Below are 21299 nucleotides of genomic sequence, written 5' to 3'. Positions count from 1 at the left end.
AGACAGACGTTTCACCAAGGAAAGAGATGATTGGCTATGTTCAAGAAAGAGTGTTCATTACTAAACTGCAGAAGAAAACCACAAGAGGAAGTTTGACAAAGGCATTTATGATACAATTTGGGAAAAGTTGAACACAGACTGGGACTGGGTGTCAGACATTAAGGAATTTAAATCCTTATATGTTAGAAATATGTCTGAAATATTTGGTGAAATATATGGTGAAATAATATGTCTGGGATTTCCTCTAAAAGACTGGAACAAGGGAAAAAAAGGAAATAGATGAAATAGCGAGAGTAGAATATTGATAAATGTCAGAGTTTAATGATGGTATATGTGCATTCTCTGTTAGTCTTGAGAGTATATTTGAGATTTTCCATACCTGAAAAAAAAATTTAAATGAGGAACTTGACCACTGTGAGAAAAGAGCTTTTAACAAATTCATAAAGGAAAGCAGGCAGTAGTATTACATAACTTAGTTTCTTTCAGCCTAACACTAGTCCATCCTCAGTATACCTTGCAAAAATCTGATTATTTTGTTAATGCCATGCACAAGGTTATTGTGAACAGAAAGAGATTTAAGTGAAAGAGCAGAGACAGCTTTTGGTTTTCATGTATCACAACTTGCTAGCATGTTCTAGCTAGCTTTCTGGTGTTGTGAATTTACAAAATGCCTGTAAATCTTTTACCAGCACAAATGTAGTCACTGTGAATAGCTATTAATGTTTCCAAATGTGAATCAAGGACGATCTTCCCCCTGTGCAAATTCTTATACACAGCACAACTTTTTTTATCCTTTGAGAACCTACCTCTTCCTCAACGTTAAAGATCCCTGGATTTATAACTACTTTTTATTAATATTTGGGGTATGGAAATTTTAGTTTTTGTAATACTTGAGAATCATGTATGAAATTCTAAAGATGTGTTCTTATTTGTTTATTGAAAATTATGTATAATATTATTATATGCTTAGTAGACTGTGTTCATATTTGTTTATTATTTTCTCCTTTTTCAGTACATGTACTAGCCTTAGCAAGTTTTGTTCCAAACTCAGGCACCTTGACTTGGCTTCCTGTACATCAATAACAAACATGTCTCTAAAAGCTCTGAGGTAAATTTCTTATAACAAGAATGTCCAATAATCAGAACAAATACTTATTTAAGTTGGAATTGAAAGAAACTTTTGTTTTATAGATATGTACTGTGGTTCAAAATTGACCCTTTGTTTTACCACTTGCCCAAATTATAGGACAAATTCAGATGAAATGACTAGCAGTAACTAGGATTTCTGAACAGAATAGTAGTTTGTACATGAATGAAGTGCTTAGCACAGGATTCTGTATGTAGTAAGCACTCAGTAGGTTTTCATTGTTTTAATGTGATTGTAATTTTTAAAACTACATTACAAAAAGATATTTCTTGAAAGGAGGGTGAAGTGCCCATTCTCTTTGCACTTTTACTTTTTTATCAGCCTTTTATAAATGATTATGGTCCCATGCATTACTTACATTATGAATAATAAGAATTAAACTATTAAAAGAAGAAATTAAATTTAGTTAAGTAGAGTGTAAGTAATATGAAAATGTGGCTCCTTCTATACTTAAGAACACATATATCTAAGGCTGGTTGGTATAGTAAATAAGGTAGTATAACAGTGTTCATAGTTTATAGCACTTCATGTAAATGAGCTCATTTATTTGAAAATCTTGTGAGGTAGACACTTTCCAGATAAAATCTAAAACACTTCTGAATCCCAGTTATTGTGATTCAACCATGGGAGGTAACTGAATAAGTCATCCTTAAGTTTCTCAGAGTCTATAAGAAGAAAAAAGACACTTAAGTATGTTTTAGTACAGAGGAATAAGTGTCAGGGTAAAAATGAATGCATCAATTTGAGGAGAACTTAGAAGGACTATTGCTAATCTTGGTCTGAGAGAGGCTTTGGCAGACTTCCTGAGGTGACTGCCTGAAGTAACACTATTAATGCTGAAGAATGAACTTGAACCAAGATCCCTGGCTTTATTTTATAAAACTAAGCAGTATTTTCCAAAAAATGCCCTAAAGCTTGGGATTCTTCTATAGTTTAAATGTATAGTTAAATTAAATGTAAATTAAATTTAAATGTATAGTTAATTCTTCTGTAGTTTAAATCAAAAAATGAAATAGTATTTGATAGAAGGCAGAGATCTAATATCATATATCCTAAATTCAGCCTGTGTAAAATATACCCTATATATGTCCCAGAAAAGAAAATTTTGCAGATCCTTTGTAATTTTTAAAAGAAAATTTTCCATGTCCTCATTACTAATGCTTTGATAAGTGCTTGAATTGTTTGATAGAAAACTTTGAGATTGAATCTGATTCTTCATTAATTACTCTGTTAACTTGAATGAATGAATCACTTAATTTCCATTTCTTGTCTGAGACTGTTAAAGTTGTGATAAGTGCAGAAAGAATATATTTTGAAAAGTATAAAGCTCCATAAAATCTAATATATCTGAAAAACAGCATTGTGCTTGAGCTTGTTAAGGTAGATTTGAGCTAGTCCTCCTAGTGGTGTCTCCCACGTGAACACCGCAAGCATTGATAAATATGCCTTTTGTTGTTATGGAATAACCAATAAAATGAGACATTGGTGCCTTTAGAGTTGGATTTAGTCATATGTTTGTTTCATTTGTTTTATTCCTAAGTGAGGGATGTCCACTGTTGGAGCAATTAAACATTTCCTGGTGTGACCAAGTAACCAAGGATGGTATCCAAGCTCTAGTGAGAGGCTGTGGAGGTCTTAAAGCCTTATTCTTAAAAGGCTGCACACAGGTAATAATAACTCCCTGTCTTAACTTTAGATTGATAGAGGCGCCATGAGCTTGGTGGGCAGCCCAGGATGTTGGCTAGAGAGATACGTAGTTGTGTGTTACTAACCAAAAACCCATGCTTACCAAAAATTAAAGTATTTTCCCTAGAGTGAAAAAGTAGAAGAGGGAATTCCTTAGACGCCACGCTTCCACTGCAGGGGGCGTGGGTTCAGTCACTGGTTGAGGAACTAAGATCATGCATGCCATGCAGCATGGCCTTCCGCACCCCCATCCCGGCCCCCCAAAAAGGAGAAAAATTAACACCTGACCAAAGATAAAATTTTTGATGAGAGGCAAAGATGAGGAGAGAAAATCATATAGAACAGGTGCTGTTGGCAAGAAAGGTTTCATGTAATTTAATCTGAAAAGAAAACACGCTAGGTTGTCAACTGCCTGAGACCTTGAGCTGGATGTGCAAAGTTTATAGCAACCTACATTTTATAGTGTTGATGCTTATTTCCTGCCAGTCACATCACAAATCCAACATATTTTGTCATTAAAATTTTTAATATCTCAGTGTTTTACAGTGGGGGAAAAAAGGATTTGACATGGTAACAACATGTGGAAGGAAATGATCAAGAGTGGGTTTAGAAGTGACTGACAAAGTAGGGCTATGCTCTTATTCCCCCTTTTTTTATTAAAGGTTGCTAAAACCATGCCTTGGTTTCTGTTTTTCTTTTAATGCCCTCATTCTTTCACCATAATGGGAGGATTTCCCATTGTTTGAAACAGAGCTTCGAAAGTATGACTGCCTTAAAACAACAGCTTGAACTTCTGGTTATTTATGGAACCCTGAAAAATATTGATTGGGATGCATCATTATAGTCAAGTTACTTGCCATCTGGTCTCAGCACTGTACTCATAGCAGTGATCTTCCAGCAGTAGATAAACTGCAGATTCCTCTCTCAGCTCCTGCTCCCAAAAGTTTGTTAAGGAACTTTACATGGAGTGTAGAAATGTGAAAGTTACTTTAGTTTCAAAATCCTTCCGGAGAATTCTGTGAAGAATATTTAATTTATCAGAAGAAATATCCATGAACACTAGGCAGTGCTTATCTTTCCCTTGATTTGGTGATACGAAATTAATGTGGCCCAAACTGATGACAAAGACTAATAACTGTACTAATCATATGAATTGCACTTTTATATGATCCTTTGAAACTTCGTTAGCTACATTTAAAATGTATTGATGAATGTGTACACTCTGTGTGTGTATGTACACTCTTAAACCTTTAAGATTTTAAAGTTTTACAATACTAAACAATATCAGTAATAGTTTTTTCTCTCTCTTTTTAATTTTTCTAGCTAGAAGATGAAGCTCTCAAGTACATAGGTGCACACTGTCCTGAACTGGTGACTTTGAACTTGCAGACTTGCTTAGTAAGCAGTCCTTCCAACCGCTCTTTTGTGCTAGTAATTCATTTCAGTAATGTTAAGAGTTTCAGTCATAATGACCAGCAGTTTGTCCACTTCATCCCTGAGGATTCAAGTAAACATCATGCTTTTTTACATGCTCAGCATTGCTCACTCCTAGGGCCTTTGACGTAGATGAGATAGAGAGTAGCTTATACAGAATTCCAAGTAAACTCAGGTACAACTCCACCCCTTTCTCTTCTACTTAGGAAAACTTACTTTTTAGAAGTAAATTATTCATAAACTTTGGTCTTTAAAATATTTTTGGTAAATTAATTGCAGTCACATCAATTTAAGATCTATCAGTCATGACTATTGGGGACCACTGATATAAGTAGATGACAAGCAAAGTATACCCTTTAAATTATTCTCAGTATTTATAGTTTACATTTGATTTGTTTATTTAGACTATCAACTTTTTTGTGTCTATCACAAAAAAGATTTTGATTTTGGATTTTGCTCGTAGAATTAACTGAAACTATTCAGGATCCTAGAACAGTGACGGTACACCTTTAACTTTCCTCTCTTGCCTTAAAAATTACGTATGTGTATTACTTTGGAGTAAGAGCCTCTCATTGCAGTGAAAAAAGTTAGGGTTTTCCTTGTTTTTGCTAACCCTTCTGGTGGTTATACTTTCTGTTTATTCTTTGGTCACTTGAGACTTAAGAGCACAGTGGTCATTTTAGGGTGACACATACAGGGCCATGTTTTGTGCAGTTTAAGCATCCTGTCCTTCCAGCCCTTAAGCTGCTACTGTTGCTAAGTCGCTTCAGTCATGTCCGACTCTGTGCGACCCCGTAGACTGCAAGGATGGTGCTAAAAGTGATGTTTAAGATGCTCCTAGAGACTGAGTTAAGGAGATGATATTTTGATTCCCATAGTTGCTAACTACCAGAAATTTGCCTACTTTCATTTATGAAACTAAAGTCTTTGGCCTGAAAGAAAGATCTTACACAACTTTTGTAAACATGAAACTGTCATCTTACAGTGATAGGAAAAAACTGACACATCTTCAGATTTTATTTATGTACACATGCACAGATATTACATGTTTATGTTACATATAAACACATACATACCATGCCTAGCGTTTACCGTTTTGGTTTCCTTTCCTCTACCCTCTGGCATAAAGAACCAGCTCCGTCATGTGTTTATTTTACTGTTTACCTTCACCCAGATCTTAGGGCGTGAGTCATTCCATCCGTCATTCCTGTGCAATGTGATGAAATGATTCTCAGCATTCATAAGACTTCTTGAAGTTTCTGCCCGAAACTGTTGAAGTGACCGAAGTATGTACTTAATGCAGTCTCTTTTTCTTGACTAAGTTGAAAACATAAAAGTTTAGTAGATTTTTACTCTTTTTAAAAATCATGAGTATCGGTAATATGACTTTCTTCATCTTTTTCCCTCAATAATCCCTTACAGAATTTAAAACGTGAAGGAAAAAAAGGCAGCACAGCCCTCACAATACTTTCCTGTGTATATACACCTTATCAACTCATTCTTATGACAGATCTTGTATCTGTCTTTGCATCCATTTTCAGTTGTGTGTTCTACAATACTGAGAGCGTACTGATTTAAGCAATGAATATTTAAAGTTTGAGGGTTTTTTGTTTGTTTTTGTTTGTTTGTTTCAGTTGTCCTTACAACCGAAGAATACTGCTTGATTAAACAGAGATGACAGGAAAGCTTTATTCTGAGGCTTACACAAAATTAGTGAATCTATCAAGATAGGGATAAATTAGAATGTTGATTATATCCAATACAAGATGTTTATACGTGACATCTTTTTTTTTTAATGTAACATCTTCTGTGTTCTTTTTCATTTTAAAATTAAAACAGTAATTTGAAACATACAAAATTTGAGTTGGATACAACTGTTTCCATTAAATTAGGATAGTCTTTATATTATAAAACTGAAATTTAGAAATAAATGGATCTATGGTTGATATAAGACTGCAGTAGTGTCATCCACAGGTTGTTAAAGTAACTTAGTATCAATTTTGAACTTGTAAATGTGTTTATACTGTTAAAATACTGCTGTTCTTATCTGTTTTCTAGGTTTTAAAATCATTTAATTGAACCTACACCAAGATGCACCCCATGCTGTTCCCAGTCCTGTTACTCCCATTAGGTTAAAAGAACCCCATTATAGCTTCTTCCCTTTGCACCAGCAATGAGCACAGATTCTCTTGAAAACTAAATCAAAAGGAACTGGAAGGAAGAAAGAAAGTGTTCATTTTCTTTTAGGTCTGCTACGTGATTAATATCAAATCTGCTTTTATTTCTTTTTGGCACTTACTTCACAGAGGTAACTTTTTTTTGTCTTTATCTTCTGCTAAGTTACTGATAACTATGGGTTTTTCCCTCTTGTTTTTTTAGCAAATCACAGATGAAGGTCTCATTACTATATGCAGAGGGTGCCATAAGTTACAGTCCCTCTGTGCCTCTGGCTGCTCCAACATCACAGATGCCATCCTGAACGCTTTAGGTCAGAACTGCCCTCGGCTTAGGTAAACATTTCTTGTTTATCTCAAAAAATCAGAGAAAAGGAGCAGCAGCCTCCACTCATGCTCATTCCTTGGAAACTTGAAATTTCTAAGGTAGACTCTACAAGGCCACTACTACCTTTTCAGATGCCTACCTACTTGCTTCCTACCTCATTTGATTACATGTAATTGGCCTGAACCTGGGGGTCATAGTCCTCATTTTCTACTTCTTGCTGTCCATACTAGAATATAACTAGTACTAAAATACCAACATTTTATCTCATTACTTGAGAAAAGAAATAAAGTCATTTTCTCTTATTAATGCTTTCATGTAATTTCTTTCTGAAGAAAATTTAGAGGCCTACCTATTCTATTGTAGTAATGATGTCAGGTACATAGCGGGGAATATTTAAAGTGAAAAAACAACTCTTTTGTACTGATGGTTTTAAAGCAAGCTTCATTTCTCTGTGGCTCCTCTTCTCTACCTGAGTACAAGATTGGCTAAATGTTTACTAAGAATGCTATGTTAGCAGACACATGGCATCAAGCCCATCTTGATTTTCAGTCTTTAAAACAAAGCTTCATTGTACTTACATATTAAACGTGTCAGCCATAAACGACTTACAGATATTAATTCATTTAATCATCATAACACCATATAAGCACTGTTATCACCTCTGTGTTATAGATGAGAAAACCAAAGCACAAAGAGGTGGAGTAAACAGTTCAAGGTCTCACAGTTAGTAAGGGCAGGAATAAGTGTTCACTCCCAGGCAGTCTAGCTCCAAAACCTACAAAACCGCTTTTCTTACCTATAACAATCATTGTAAACCAATAAAAACTTTCTTAAAACTTTTTTGTAATGATCTGGCCATGGGCCTTTATATGGTTTTGCTTTAACTTTTTTAGTAATTTGTAAGCAAACATACAGTGTTCTTCGGTATTGTCATACAGACACCACCAGACTTTGCACAGAAAAGAGCTACTACTTTTGATTCCCCAAGCCTGTGGTTGGTGTTTAGGGTTGTGTTCAGCAGTTCCTGAATAGGAGAGTGACTGCCAGCTCAGCTTCCTTCTCTGCTGGGCCTCCCTGAAAGCCTGTGGGAGGAGGCAGGAAGCTTAAGGATATTTTTTTTCATATATATGGAATTTCTTATTTGGGACAGGCCTGTGATTAACCAGTCCCTTCATCGTATTTTTAAAAGCTGTTTAAATCTGAGTGAACCTACATGTGAAATAGGGAAAGAGAATAATTTACTTTAGCAGCAAGATTAACTGAAACAGAGTATTTATCTCCATTTCCTTTGTTTTCTAGGAGCAGGCTGCCCTCTGGGGGTAAGCAGTATGCTATCAAGAAGGCTTTTTAATGCATTTATCATGCATTTTGGCATTAACTACAAGCTTCTATTATGTTCTTCTGATTGCGTCACCCTGAAATATATTTACAGGACCACTTTTTGATGACTCCATGAAAGAGAATGGCAAGATCTGTATACAGACTTGCTTAGCTGTGAATGTCATTCTGTGTTACATAGACCTTAGGGAATAGGAGGTTGTTTTCTTAAATTCTTGCTCTTTTAGAAGACCCAGTTTTCAGGGACCAAGGGGTTGACTTTCACTTTGTTTTTTTAACAGAATATTAGAAGTGGCAAGATGTTCTCAATTAACCGATGTAGGCTTTACCACTCTGGCCAGGGTAAGTGTTTTCTTCAGGTTCTGTAGGCTTTGTTCAGGATTTTTAATTTCAGAAGAATGAACAACATAGGGAAATGTAAGGAACAGAAAATTGAGGTATGGGATGTGGGAGAATACATCTGTGGCTGGTGTTCCTGAGCATTCTTGGGCAGAAGCTTCAGGCAAGTGCTCTGGAAAGGTAGACATGGGTTGGAGAGCATGACACTCCTTCAAGAGACTTGATTTTCCACTTTTTCATAAGATGCTAGGTTAAACTGAGCAGGCATTTCCTAGTGCTTTGTGAAAGATTTACTTGGTTATTTGGTGTGCAACTGGTGAATGAATGTTGAAAGAAACATGTAAGCCTAATCTAAATGGAGAGATTTTTTTTTCATTATATTTTTAATGGAATAAATTGGCATGAAAAGGTAGGAAAACCAATTACATTTATGGTTTTAAAGTGAAAGTGAAGTCGCTCAGTCGTGCCCAACTCTTTGCGACCCCATGGATAGTAGCCTGCACCAAGCTCCTCCGTCCATGGGATTTTCAAGGCAAGAGTACTGGAGTGGGTTGCCATTTCCTTCTCCATAAATGGAGAGATGTTAAGAGATTTTCTATATTCTCCACAAGATATTAATACATGAAGGGGCTTTTAAGTCACTGTATAATAGTATTTAAAGTATACCATCTTTGACCAGTGTAATGGACCACGAGAAAGGGCATTTGCTTTCAGGGCAGATCAATGGAATACTAATGGGGGAGGGAACAGAGGGCAGCACTTGGCATAACTAGATTAAGACACAGATTCCCTTCCTGTGCTTCCAAAGAAATCATTTTCATTAAATTGTTTTTGGTTGAAAGGATCTCTATATTATCTCAGTGAATATTCAGGAAATTTATTCCTTTGGACTTCTTAGATAGTAGATACTTTAAGTGTGGAATAATTGAGAAATTCACTATGATACAGGCCTTTTTAAAAAGTGTAAGTAATGGAATAAGGTAGGAAGTGGTATTAAAATGACACCAGTTCTGAAGCTCTTGAGATTTCATCGGTACATTTAATACCATTTATTTTTTTGACCTTAATTTTTTCCTGTATTTTAAATGTTTTTTCTATAATGTTGGGTTGTTTGTATTTTTCAGAATTGCCATGAGCTTGAAAAGATGGACCTGGAAGAGTGTGTTCAGGTAAGATTGTGGATTTTTACTCGGAAATACAGTATAATAGAAATGTGCATAATACATGCACGTCGGAACGTTCAATTCCCTACCCTCACATATTATAGAGCCTGCTTGCTGTCCATTTATTGAGGTGTCATCCAGGCATACCAGGCACAGGTGCTCATGCAATTTGTGCTAGGAAAATACATGTCATCAGTAAGGTTGCCGTTAGAAAGAAAGAAGGATCAGGCATTCAGATCATAAAGATATTAAGATATTTCTTTAGATCTACAGGGTTATGATACTAGTAAATAATTAAAGCCCCATGACACTGATAGATATCTGTCCCTTTTTAGCTTAATTGGACCTGGAGCCTCATATATCATAAACCCTAGAGACCCAACTCTGTGTGGAACCCTGTCCTTCAGGCAGGCAGACTTACTACCTTATTAACACTTTCTTTTATTACCAATGTTAAGAGCTTTGAGTTTGTTGGTTGGGTAGGGAGAAATTTTAAAGGGGGACTCCTGAAAAGAAGGTGGACTTCCGTGATGATCCAGTGGTAACGAATCTGCCTGCCAGTCCAGGGGACATGGGTTTGATCCCTGGTCCAGGAAGGTTCCACATGCCACAGGGCAACTAAGCCCATGCGCCATAACTGCTGAAGCCTGTGTGCCCCAGAGGCTGCGCTGCACAGCAAGAGAAGCCTTTGCAATGAGAATCCCGAGCACCGCAACTGTAGTAACCCAGGCTCACCAAAACTAGAGAAGGCCTGTGCACAGCAATGAGGCCCAGCACAGCCAAAATAAAAACTTTTAAAAAAAGCAGTGAATTTTTTTAATGGTAAAAATAAAGAATAAAAGATACTTCGGTAACTATAGCAGCTATATATTCAGTAACTCTATATACTCCAGGTAACTGTTTGTTATCTGGACACTACTTAGTACCTGTCAATCCTAATTAAACTAAAACATGTTCACGTCCGTCTCTTGCACGTGCCTGTGTGTCCTTTCCGGTGTCCACTCCTTCTGAATGATGCACACATGCTTGCCCACTATAATCCCCTACCCCTGCCATTTCTTAGCCCCTGTGGAGTTATGTGATTTATAATAATAATTTCAGAATTGGAGACAAATTTGAAAAGAAACGCTGATTTACTTTTCATCCTAAGATAATTATGAAAGACTGTTGTTTCTCAGGAGTTTTTCCTTATTGAATGTTCGTAGTTAACCCAGCAGCTTCTTTCTGCCATCCTTGAGGAAAATAACTGACATACCAGTTACCAGTCCTGAGTTGTGGCATTGTTTGTAAAAATATGGGTTAGATATCTAAAAACTTGAGGATGTTCCTACATTAATTTTTTTCATGGAACAGTGTCTTCTGATTCACTTCCGTGATGGTTCTAAGGAGATCAAACAAAGTCCAGTGGGTAGAAGTTATGAGGGGACAAGTTTTCGTTTATTTCAAAAACAATTTTCAACGGACCTGTTCAAAGATGACTAGATGAATTTAAGTCTAGCCTGGATAGATTCTCAAAAAACAGGTTCTGGTAGCTGATGGGATTTCAACCTTGAGATTCTGTTGTTTGATAATTATCAGGATATCAGACTGGAAGTGTAGTCAAATGTGGTATGGCCCATGAGTTTTTTGCAGTTACACCTAAAATAAGCTTACATGTTTCTTTCAGATAACAGATAGCACATTAATCCAACTTTCTATACACTGTCCTCGACTTCAAGTATTGGTGAGTTTGACTTTGGAAATTTTATATATTTATTGAATTTATTCAAAACTGAGCTCTATTGGTGTCTGGTTACCATCTTGGGAAAGTATATTTCTCCAAATTGTCAACTTACAGAAGACCAAGGGAGGACTTGTCTAAGGGAGAAAGATAGAAACTGGAAAAGTTAAATGTTTTCTCTATCGATGCTTAGAGATTGAAAACTGACAGTTTTTCTCCCTTCTGCATGAATTACACTCCAGCCTGAATGATGCTTAAATTTCTAGAGATCCAAGAGATGAGATGGCCCCAAATACAGTCTGCTTCCTTCTCACTGGGACTAAATGTTCCTATAAAACAGACCCAATCAAAGCTTTACTTGGAGGGAGTTTCTGCTACTGCTTCCAGTAACACTGTGAGAAAGAATTCAGGTTGTATGTTCTGTATCTAGGCTCATTTTTGGTGTTCTGTGGCACATTAAACCATGTTTCAGTCAAGGGTTCTGTGTTTCACATGGAGGAACCAGGGATTTAAGGAAAACTTGTAAAGTTAACAGGTGACCACATCTTACAGCTGTAAGAATCATCTTCAGGTAATAAACTATTTGGGCATGCCCTGCATCAGGTATTCAATATTTAGTCCAAATTTCAAAAAAATGTTTACAGGAAAAGCTTGAGTGCCACCCCCGCCCTTGTCCCAGTAAGAGAGGAAAAGTATTAATAATTTGTGTGTCAAGAGGGTTGTGGGACATGTCTTATTTTGTTTATGAACTATTTCACAGTCATTATAGGAATTCACAAGATGTATTTAGAATCACCCAGAAAAATGTTGATCATTGATTATCAAAAGCAGAACCCCACCGACTCTGATATGCATTCTTCATTTCACCACATGGCTCTAGTGATGGCTCGATATATTTCGGAATCAAACCAGCAAGCTCTTTTTCCTGGTTACATACAGGCCTCTGATTCAAAGAATGCTATTAAATATTTCAGTGTCCTTCCCTGTTCTATTTGGCTGCAGAGTCTGTCTCACTGTGAGCTGATCACAGACGATGGAATTCGTCACCTGGGGAACGGGGCCTGCGCCCATGACCAGCTGGAGGTGATTGAACTGGACAACTGTCCCCTAATCACAGATGCGTCCCTGGAGCACTTGAAGAGCTGTCACAGCCTCGAGCGGATAGAACTCTATGACTGCCAGCAAATCACGCGGGCTGGAATCAAGAGACTCAGGGTAAAGATGGCAGCATCATCCTCTGGCTCTAGTTTCTCAGCACTCTTTCTTTTTTTCCCCCTCCATTTCCTTTTCTAAGGTTTAGATTCCTGTGATTTATGTATTTACCTGGATTTTCAACAAAGAGAAAAAAAGATGGCAGGGAAACCTAAGGGTAGATAGTTCTTTCCTGTTGTTCCTGATGGAAGTTTAGCAGGATGAAAAAAATAATGAAAAAATATTTAGTTAAATGGGGTTTAAATTTTTTAATTTGTATAGCCTTTCATATCAAACTCTTGTGCTAGGAATCTTTTTTTTTTTTTTTAAGACAGCAAATGGTGGTTGGATCACCATTTTTTACCTTTTATTTTTGCCCCATCCTTCATAACAGACTCATGTATAGCCAAATCACTGAAAGACAGGTTGCCAGCAAAGAGGTTATAAAAGACTGGATGAATCTTTGTGTTGGATTGTTCTGCTCAACAGACATTTATTGGAACATCTGCTCCACACCTGTTGTGGGAAAGGCCCTCTGCTTAATTTGGCCCTTAAAACCAACCTTTAAAAATATCTGTGTTGGCCTTAATAGCATCAGAGTGCATAAAGGAGCAGCAGATTTAAGTTGAAGTTCCAGTTGACCTCAATTCCACCTCTCCCTTTAGACCTGGAGGACTGAGAATGTAATTGCAGTGGGAAGGCCTTGCATCCATATCTCTTCTTTACCAAAAGAGGAAAGCCACAGGTCATCCAGAGCTGCTTCTGTGGCCTATGGTCCCTAGGTCCGCCTGGCTGGATTCCACCCCAGCCGGGGATTCCACCTCTGAATCCTCAAGAATCACTTAGCACTCTTCCAGTCTAGCTATCTGTGTGCATGTCTAGACTCCTAAGTTCCCTAAGAGCAGGATCTCTATCTTGACCATTGTCCCTTTACAGAACTAGCACAATGCCTTGAACATAGTAGGAGTTTAGAAACCATTTATGTAGTAAATGTTAGAAACATGTTAGTTAAAAGAGGATAATGGGTTTTTAAAGATATCAGAGGAAACATTGTCCATAATGGCTTGGAAAAAATTAATTTTTAAGTTTATATAATTTCTTCCAGCTATGGGAATCCAACCAGGAATCCCTTTGGGACAGGTTAAGAGATTAGCATGACCTTTGCCCTCAGTTTTATTATTATGGACGCAGCAGCCAAAGGTATGTGAACTAATATGGTCTTTTGGAATAATCTGGGATGGTATGAAGTAGAACCTAGGTCTCAACATGCTGTCCGTGCTCAGCCTCTGTTCTGCCTTCGTGTCCACTCAGTCCCTCTGGTTTTTCTGAAAAGCAACCTTGCTGTTTCTGTTGAAGGCCTCCCTCTTAGTAACGTTTCTGTCTTGTTTCAGACCCATTTACCCAATATTAAAGTCCACGCCTACTTCGCACCTGTCACTCCACCCCCATCAGTAGGGGGCAGCAGACAGCGCTTCTGCAGATGCTGCATCATCCTATGACAATGGAGGTGGTCAACCTTGGTGAACTGAGTATTTAATGACACTTCTAGAGTTACCGTGGATCTCCATTGGAAGCAACCCCAGTGTTCCGGGCAAAGGTTACAAAGTGAGGGCGGTGTCCAGATCCCCAGAGCCACACATAAATACGCATACCCACTCTCACCCTGACCCAGTCTGTCTCTGTGACCAGGGGACTGAGTTCGTGCTGGCTTTATCATGTGGATTGGTAAAACTTAACCATTCCTGTTGGATGTGCCCAGAAGAAAATCATAAGCAAGGTAGATTGAAGGGGGCATTCCAGCAAACCCAGTTTTACTGCTACTGTGGTTTCTTTATTTTGTTAAGGGGTTTCTTTGGCAATTTTGGAACAGCAACTGCAGTCCTCCAGGGTCAAGGAAAGCATAGAAAAATAATACATGTTGTATCAGGGACCAGAGGGAAAATTTCTTTGCATCCTATAAATGGTAGCCATCCATTGTGAGATGACTAAAGAGCTGCTGTGCTTCCTTGTTCCCATGCCAACATGCTGAGCATGCTCACAAAGAAGGCTTGTCCATTCCTCCTACTGTGTTTTAGTATTTGGCCCAGAGGTTTGCTAAATGGTTGCATTGAAATCACTGTGGTCCAGATGTGATGACTTATTCACTCAAATTGTCACTGTCTGTAGCACACTGTGTACCTGTCTTTCATTCTCTGTTGCTCCCTCCTGCACTCTTGCTCAATCTGTCATCTGTTCATAGTCTGCTTACTCATACTCAGTTGTTACTCCTTTGCTGTTGTTGTGTTTACAATTTGCATTTTGGATAATTAGTTGGGGTTACCAAACATTTTTAAAAGAGACATTATCAATAAATATTTTTTTAATTCTAAATTTTACCATTAGGGGACCCTGCCTGAATCTTTGCCAGTCAAGAAAAATTATGAGAAGAAATTGAGCTAAGACTATTTTGATGAAAACAAACTTTGCCTTTTGGTTTTTGTTGTATCTTGTGATAAATGATAATATGCATGATACACCCAGTATTCCCCTCTGCACATTTTTCCTTCCATCTGACTTAATGAGGAGAGAGAAATGCATTATTAGAAAAGAGTGGAATGGCAAATCCCAAAGCTGAAACTGAAAGCCACCGCCACCAAAGCTCAAATATTATGTGTTGACCAAAATCTAGGTGTGATCAGTGGCATCTCTGATTTGTGCCTGTGAGATTTGTTCTACTTTAGCAGGAATGCTGCTCAAGGAGTTGTGCGATTGAGCTGGGCTGTTTCTCTTTTTTTCCTCCCATTTCAGCTTATCAGGGATGCGAGAATGACCCTATCACAGCTGGTCAACTGTACATCAGTGTTTGGTATCATATCTAATGTTGGAGCCTCAAAGGACTAGAACCTTTTCAGAACCCATCAGCCATCTCTCTCTTGAGCTCCAGACTTTCCATGAATGAAATATCAGAGAAGCCAGGTAAAGGCATTGGGGTGGCAGAAAGAGAACATTGAGAGGAAGTAGGGGGTTCAGTGTGTTGGGCAGCCTGGTCACCAGAACTTAGAGCAGAGTATTCAGTGTCCATGACTCAAAGTCAAAGAAGAAGTTCCCCCCCATCAAAAAAAAAAAAATCATAGAGGATGAGGGAAATAAAATAAGTTTCTGAAGTGTAAGAAGTAGATTTCTAAACATCAAGGTTAGAAACCTTGTGTGATTTTTTTAATAGGGTGACTTTTGGTTTTTTAGGACATTAATGTGCAACCCACCACAATCTTAGGTCATCTTCTACATGATCCAGGCTGTTAAAAGGCTTGTTTTAATGCTGCAGGTGTTAGTAATACTAGCATATGTAAGAATAAAATGTGATTTACTTTTCCATAAGCAATTAGTTGAAAAGGTCCTAGGAACCTACTATCCACCATTAGTTAGCATGTTAAATTTATTTTAAATCTAATTTTATTATTACACCCTTTTAAAAGCTCAAATTATAGGTATTTTTCATTTCCTTTCCCTTATCCTCTTTTCAGGTTACCACATAAGGAATATATTTTTTAAAAGTGAGACCCACTCTCCTGGCTATATCCCACATATATACATATACACATTTGCACACACACTTCTAAATGTGGTTGAAAATATTCAGATCCCCAGGTAACTCACTCAAACAAAACTTATATATATATATGTATGTATATGTATTTAGGGGGCAACAGCTCTAACGTACAAAGTTTAAAAAAAAAAAAATAGTGCCTGAATAAAACCTTGATTTATTAGTGAGTGTGGATTTTAATTTCCCAACAGTTGAAGTTCTTGAGGTACTTCTTTATTTAAAAAAGGAACAAACCTATTCACTAGTACATGAATGTCTTGAAAATGCTGTTTCTCTTCTCAAAGAGTGCACCCCTGTGCAAGTCTCTGCGGGCTTGTGCAGGTGAGAACAGAGTCAGTGAGAGCATAAAGGCCCTGGAGTATGCAGCACTGGTGTGTATATGGTCAGGCAGGAGCCTTGTTCCTTTCTCAAGAAAACTTGAGGCCCATAAAGCTTGGAAGGACATGTATTTTTATGCCAATCTGAAACCTGTGTCGGTTAATGATACAGGACTTTGAGAACCCATGGTAAGTTTTGGTCAAGTGGAAAGGGTCCTGTCATTTGAACGTAATATTTCCTGACTCAACATTAGGAAAAACTTATTGGTCTCTTTGTCTGATTCTGGAGTGTGCCTTCAATTAAAAAAAAAACCAGAGTGAAAAGTGAGAAGAGATTTGGGCAAAGTAAGAAGGTATCCTCAAAGTTATTACACATCCAGATCATCTCTTTTCTAAGCATCCTTTTCCCCTTATGGTTTCCAGCATCATCAGTATCTTTTACATCTTCATTGACCCTACCTATGAAGGGAATGATTCCAGCTTTTTTTTTTTTTTTGCATAGACTTCTCCCACTTCCTTTATATACCCATCCTTGCCTTCTATTTAAAGCTTCACTCCCAGTGATACTGCTAATTTATTTCCATGTCTTCAATCTGGCTTCCTCTCTGAATTCTTGTCCTGATCTGGGCAACCTTGAATTCAGTAACTGTAAGGCAGCTCAGGCCATTTTTCACTGAGTGATCTTTGGTGTGTGCTTACTGAATTTGAAATCAAACTGTCAGATATAAGGAATAAGGGAATCTGGCTTCTTCCCTTTTTTTCCAATATTTGGAATATGAAAGCACATTGTGCTTTTATGTAAAAAATATTTCTCATCTTATTCTGTTCTTTAGTGGATGTAAAAGTATTTCTTAAGTGGTTTTTATAAATTTCCACATCCATTAAGTTGATTTAGTAGACATGTAAGTCAGAAATTTTTCATATTCCTTATATCACCTTTTAGAGAGAAATCTGGTGAATATTTTTATGATGCTTTATTTCAGGCTTTCCAAACTGTTTGAATGGTTCAATATAGCTACAGTGCTGTAGCAGTCAAGTTCTTTTATTTCTTCTAATTGCCTTGTAAAATGCATTGTTACTGGTTTGATAACCCACAAATGCCATGGGAGGCTAAACAAAGTATAAGTTGGAACCTGTCTTAGTTTGAAGTTGTTAGGAAGTGTGAGAGTATCCCAGGAAAGAAGAGTTGGTTTCCTACCTGCCTATGGGCAGCGTATCCTTGGTGACTATGTTATTTAGAGCAAGGAGCACTTGGTCATGGTGGACCCTTGTCCATTTAATGTTTATTGGGCTGAAAGTCAGATTGCTCATGACAACTGCCACGAGAGAGGAAGGGTTTAAAGGAAATCGGTCTGTTCTGCTTTTTTACCCTCCCTGTGTGCATGATTTAAGGTTAATTTTCTATCCCTGTTGTGCATCCTGGCTGACACTCCTTCAGTGGTATGCTTTGAGCTTCCAGAACATTTTATTAAAAAATTGCCTTCTCTATCTGCCCACCAGTTCTAGGATCTTTAACCACCTCAAACCTAAGCCATGTGAATTAGTCAAGTCTTGTTTGAGAAGACAGATAGGATGTTTCATTGGAGGTCTTGAGGCAGAACCCTCCCCCTTACAATGATCTTGAACCAAAGAACCCTAAAGTGGTAGGAGGGTGAGGGGAGTCACAAAGTCTCAGCCTCTCACCTTTATTTCTATCATAAATGTTAATTAGAAGATTGGAACATACAGAAACCTGTATACAACCATTTCAGTAGGGTATAATTAATCCAGGTAATTTGGCTTGTATTTGCTGTGTCCAGATGTCCAAATGTAACATGTCGACATCTCCAGCAAGAGAGCATGCTGCTCTAACTTGCCCTCCCACTTGAAACAAACTTTCTACCATTTGAGGCAAGTGAGTTTTCTGCATGAAGGGCTTCTGCAGCCCACCCATCCCCCTTCCCCATACCCCAAGGCAAGTCTACCTGTTTTGCCCATTTTTATCCTTAAGAACATCAGTTCCACATCTCGGGAACCTTTGATCCTTAAGAAAGTCAGTAAGAACTTCTCAGCTGAGTCTGAGTGAATCTTTGGAGCCCAAGAGAGGTACATTTAATTTTCAGCAGGAAAAAAAAATTGTTGGACAGGTTTACATGGGTGTTAAGAAAAAATGCCGTAATGCAATTCTTTCATCTCTGCCTCCTGTTTTTGTTGAGTAAGCCCTTGGTAGAGGTTAGTTCCCAGGTGTCGGGACTCAGTGTTTCCTCAGGCAGGGTGGTTCACTGCCCTTTTAGGAAAAAGAACCGTGAACAACCAAAACTATATCAGTTGACCCTTTTGGTTTTCTGTATTTTTCAGTGTCTTGTTTTGAAGAATCAGGGTGGGGAAATGGTAGTTGCAATTCAAAGTGAAGGAGAAAATTGGTTCTGGAACTGGGGTACTTTGCTTCAGGTACGAGCATCGGTCCTGAATATGTAGAAACAACTGCCTCGCCTGTAGGCAGATTTACTTTCCATCTAATGAACTCCATGCCCTTCTTCCTGGCAAGGAGGGCTTCTACTTTGCACACAGCAGACCAGTGTCACCCAGAAAGGGATCGGCACCTCTGAACACCACCAGTGCTTCCCAGCAACTTCTGGGTGTGGTTTCCACCAGAGCAAGAGCAGGTAGGAAGTAAATGAGAATCCCCATCTCAGGGAGAGATGAGGGAAGAGAGCTGTGCAGACACATGTATTCTCAACTGCCATACCCCCAAGAACCCAGGAAAACCTTTGAAGTAATTTCTTTTTTTTTTTTTTTTAATTAAAGTGAAGGAAGAAAGCTTTGCCCCACTAAGTTTTGGCTTGCAGCGTCTCTTATACTGCTTATTACTATTAACTCATATCTGTCCCACACTGCTGCTCACATACATGTATGTGCTTGTTACCTTAGCCTAACCCTTCTCATCCCCTGATGTCATTATTCTTTGTTTTCTTTTTTTTATGGCACTAGTGAATGAGAACCTAAAGTCTTAGAAAATCCTAACTTGAAAAAGGAGTCTCTAACTGGCATGGTTTGATTAATTCCTTTACCTTTCCCTGCCTAAAGACTTGAATGATTTTCTTTCCTAGTGCTATATAATAGACCTATAATAAGTGAAACCTTTGCTGCTACTTTTCTGGGTTTACATCAGTTTTTTGTTTTTTTTCTCCTTCCCTTCTCTTAAGAATAATTTCTTATCTGTGCTTCTCTGATGACTGTTAATTTCTAATAAGTACAGGAAGAGGTGAGCCTGAGATTTCTTCTCTCACTTCCCTCCTTACCCTGCCCCTGAAAAATACACTAACCTCTAACATATACAAGATCTGTGAGATGGGGCTCATCATAAGATACTTGGGGATTTTTTTTTTCCCCTCACCATGCTGCAGCTCTCAGAGTTGGCCCCTGAGGATCTGTGACTACTCAGTCCGAAGAGTTGCTCCAGGGAGAGAAAGGCCTTAATTTTGCCTTTCTCCCTTCCTGTTTTATGATCACCCTTCAGATGCCTCCCATTCTTGCTGCCTCTTTTTTCCTCCTCCCAGGAATTGTTTTCCAAGTAACCTGCCTTGGTCGTTTCCCAACTCCTCTCCTCACCTTTGCCCACCTTCCAGTGACCCTGAGAGCGCAGACCTGAGAAACAGGCTGTGCAGAGCTCAGAGAACTGTGAGGACTCCCCCTGCCTGCCAGACTCTGCTTGGGGACAGAGATGGATGGGTAAATGGTGCTGTGGGAGAAATTTTATCTTCAAATCAGGCTGTTTGACCCTTTCATGGCCCCGCCTCCACCCCCACTCCCTGAGGAAGGGGTAAAATGCAGAGAACAGTTGACTGGCAGGGTCTGATCCCCAACATCGCTGTCTGGCCTAAGCCTTGTCCAGCCATTCGGCCTGCCCTGGAGTGAGAGCTTCGGTGTGTGGGAGCCGCTGCTTGCTTGTTTCTCCACCAGGCCTGCCCCAACACTTAGCCAGTCCCTGGGGCCAACACAGTTCCTCCGTGGTGACTTAACAGCAGCTTCCATTAGCTGTCCAAGCAACTGTGTTTCCACCCAGTACTTTTGGCGCTTGAGATTGGGGGGTGGGGGGGAGGGAGGGTTATTTAAAATAAATAAAATCCAAGGTGGCAGTAGAGGATTCCTTTTGCTTTAAAAATCTTTGGACTAAAAAAAAAAAAAAAAATGTTTTTTATATATAAATATATAAAGTAAATTGTTATGTAACTATTATTGTTTCCTGTATGTTCTAATTTTTGTTTTATGATGTAATTAAAGGAAATAAGCTGTGAAGACTTTTCATTTTGCTGCGGAAATAGCCTGACTTGTAGCTAAGATTCTTAATGTCCTTGAACCCCTGGTGTGTAAAGGCCCCTGAGGCTCAATCTTTTTGGCATCTTTATTTTTTTACTATCCTTTAATTAGTACTCTTCATTAATTTTTTTAAATATTTAGTATCTTTTCAATAGCCTTTTCAACAGCCTTAATACCCTGCACTCCACTTGTCTCTAAGAAAAATGGAAGACATAAATCAGAGTTTCTAAAAAACCTTTGTCTTAATTAATATGATAGTAACAGTTCAATCTGAGTTCCTTATCTGTGCAGAGAATTGCCCTTAGACTAAAAAGGAGTGAGGGAGTAGTGTAATGGTTAATCAAATAAATTCCATGTTAGCCCCTCTATCTCAGTTCTTTGCTGGTAAAGTGGGGACAGCAGTACCTGTTTTAGAGTTGTGGAGATTAAAAGCAGTAACAGTGGCATACAGTAAGCACGTTACCTGCTTTTACTCGCTTCATTTCAGTGTCTAGTCTGCTGGAGGCTCCTAGCTTGAAAGATAAACAAAGGCTAAATGCAGTGGTGCCCCTATCCTTCAGTGGAGATAGGGACGAGA

The 21299-nt window shown here is 38.3% G+C and overlaps 1 protein-coding gene across 6 annotated transcripts in view; it reads left to right on the top strand.

The window, feature by feature from the left end:
• FBXL20 (F-box and leucine rich repeat protein 20) overlaps window positions 1-20701 on the top strand; it is a 105341-nt gene extending 84640 nt beyond the window's left edge. For 4 of the 6 annotated variants that reach the window (XM_061391631.1, XM_061391632.1, XM_061391633.1 and 1 more), the window contains 9 exons: window positions 1013-1108; window positions 2688-2814; window positions 4157-4231; window positions 6647-6777; window positions 8389-8449; window positions 9571-9615; window positions 11276-11332; window positions 12332-12544; window positions 13912-20701. In XM_061391631.1, the coding sequence (XP_061247615.1) occupies window positions 1013-1108; window positions 2688-2814; window positions 4157-4231; window positions 6647-6777; window positions 8389-8449; window positions 9571-9615; window positions 11276-11332; window positions 12332-12544; window positions 13912-14019 (913 nt within the window). In that variant the 3' untranslated portion in view covers window positions 14020-20701. The remainder of the gene's footprint in view (window positions 1-1012; window positions 1109-2687; window positions 2815-4156; window positions 4232-6646; window positions 6778-8388; window positions 8450-9570; window positions 9616-11275; window positions 11333-12331; window positions 12545-13911) is intronic. The other 2 variants (XR_009731373.1, XR_009731372.1) reach the window with 2 other exon arrangements.
• The last annotated feature ends 598 nt before the right edge of the window (window positions 20702-21299 follow it).

This window comes from Bos javanicus, chromosome 19, assembly GCF_032452875.1.
Source record: "Bos javanicus breed banteng chromosome 19, ARS-OSU_banteng_1.0, whole genome shotgun sequence".
Lineage (NCBI taxonomy): Eukaryota > Metazoa > Chordata > Mammalia > Artiodactyla > Bovidae > Bos > Bos javanicus.
Note: the sequence above shows the minus strand (reverse complement) of the source record. Positions and strands in the feature narration are given on the sequence as shown.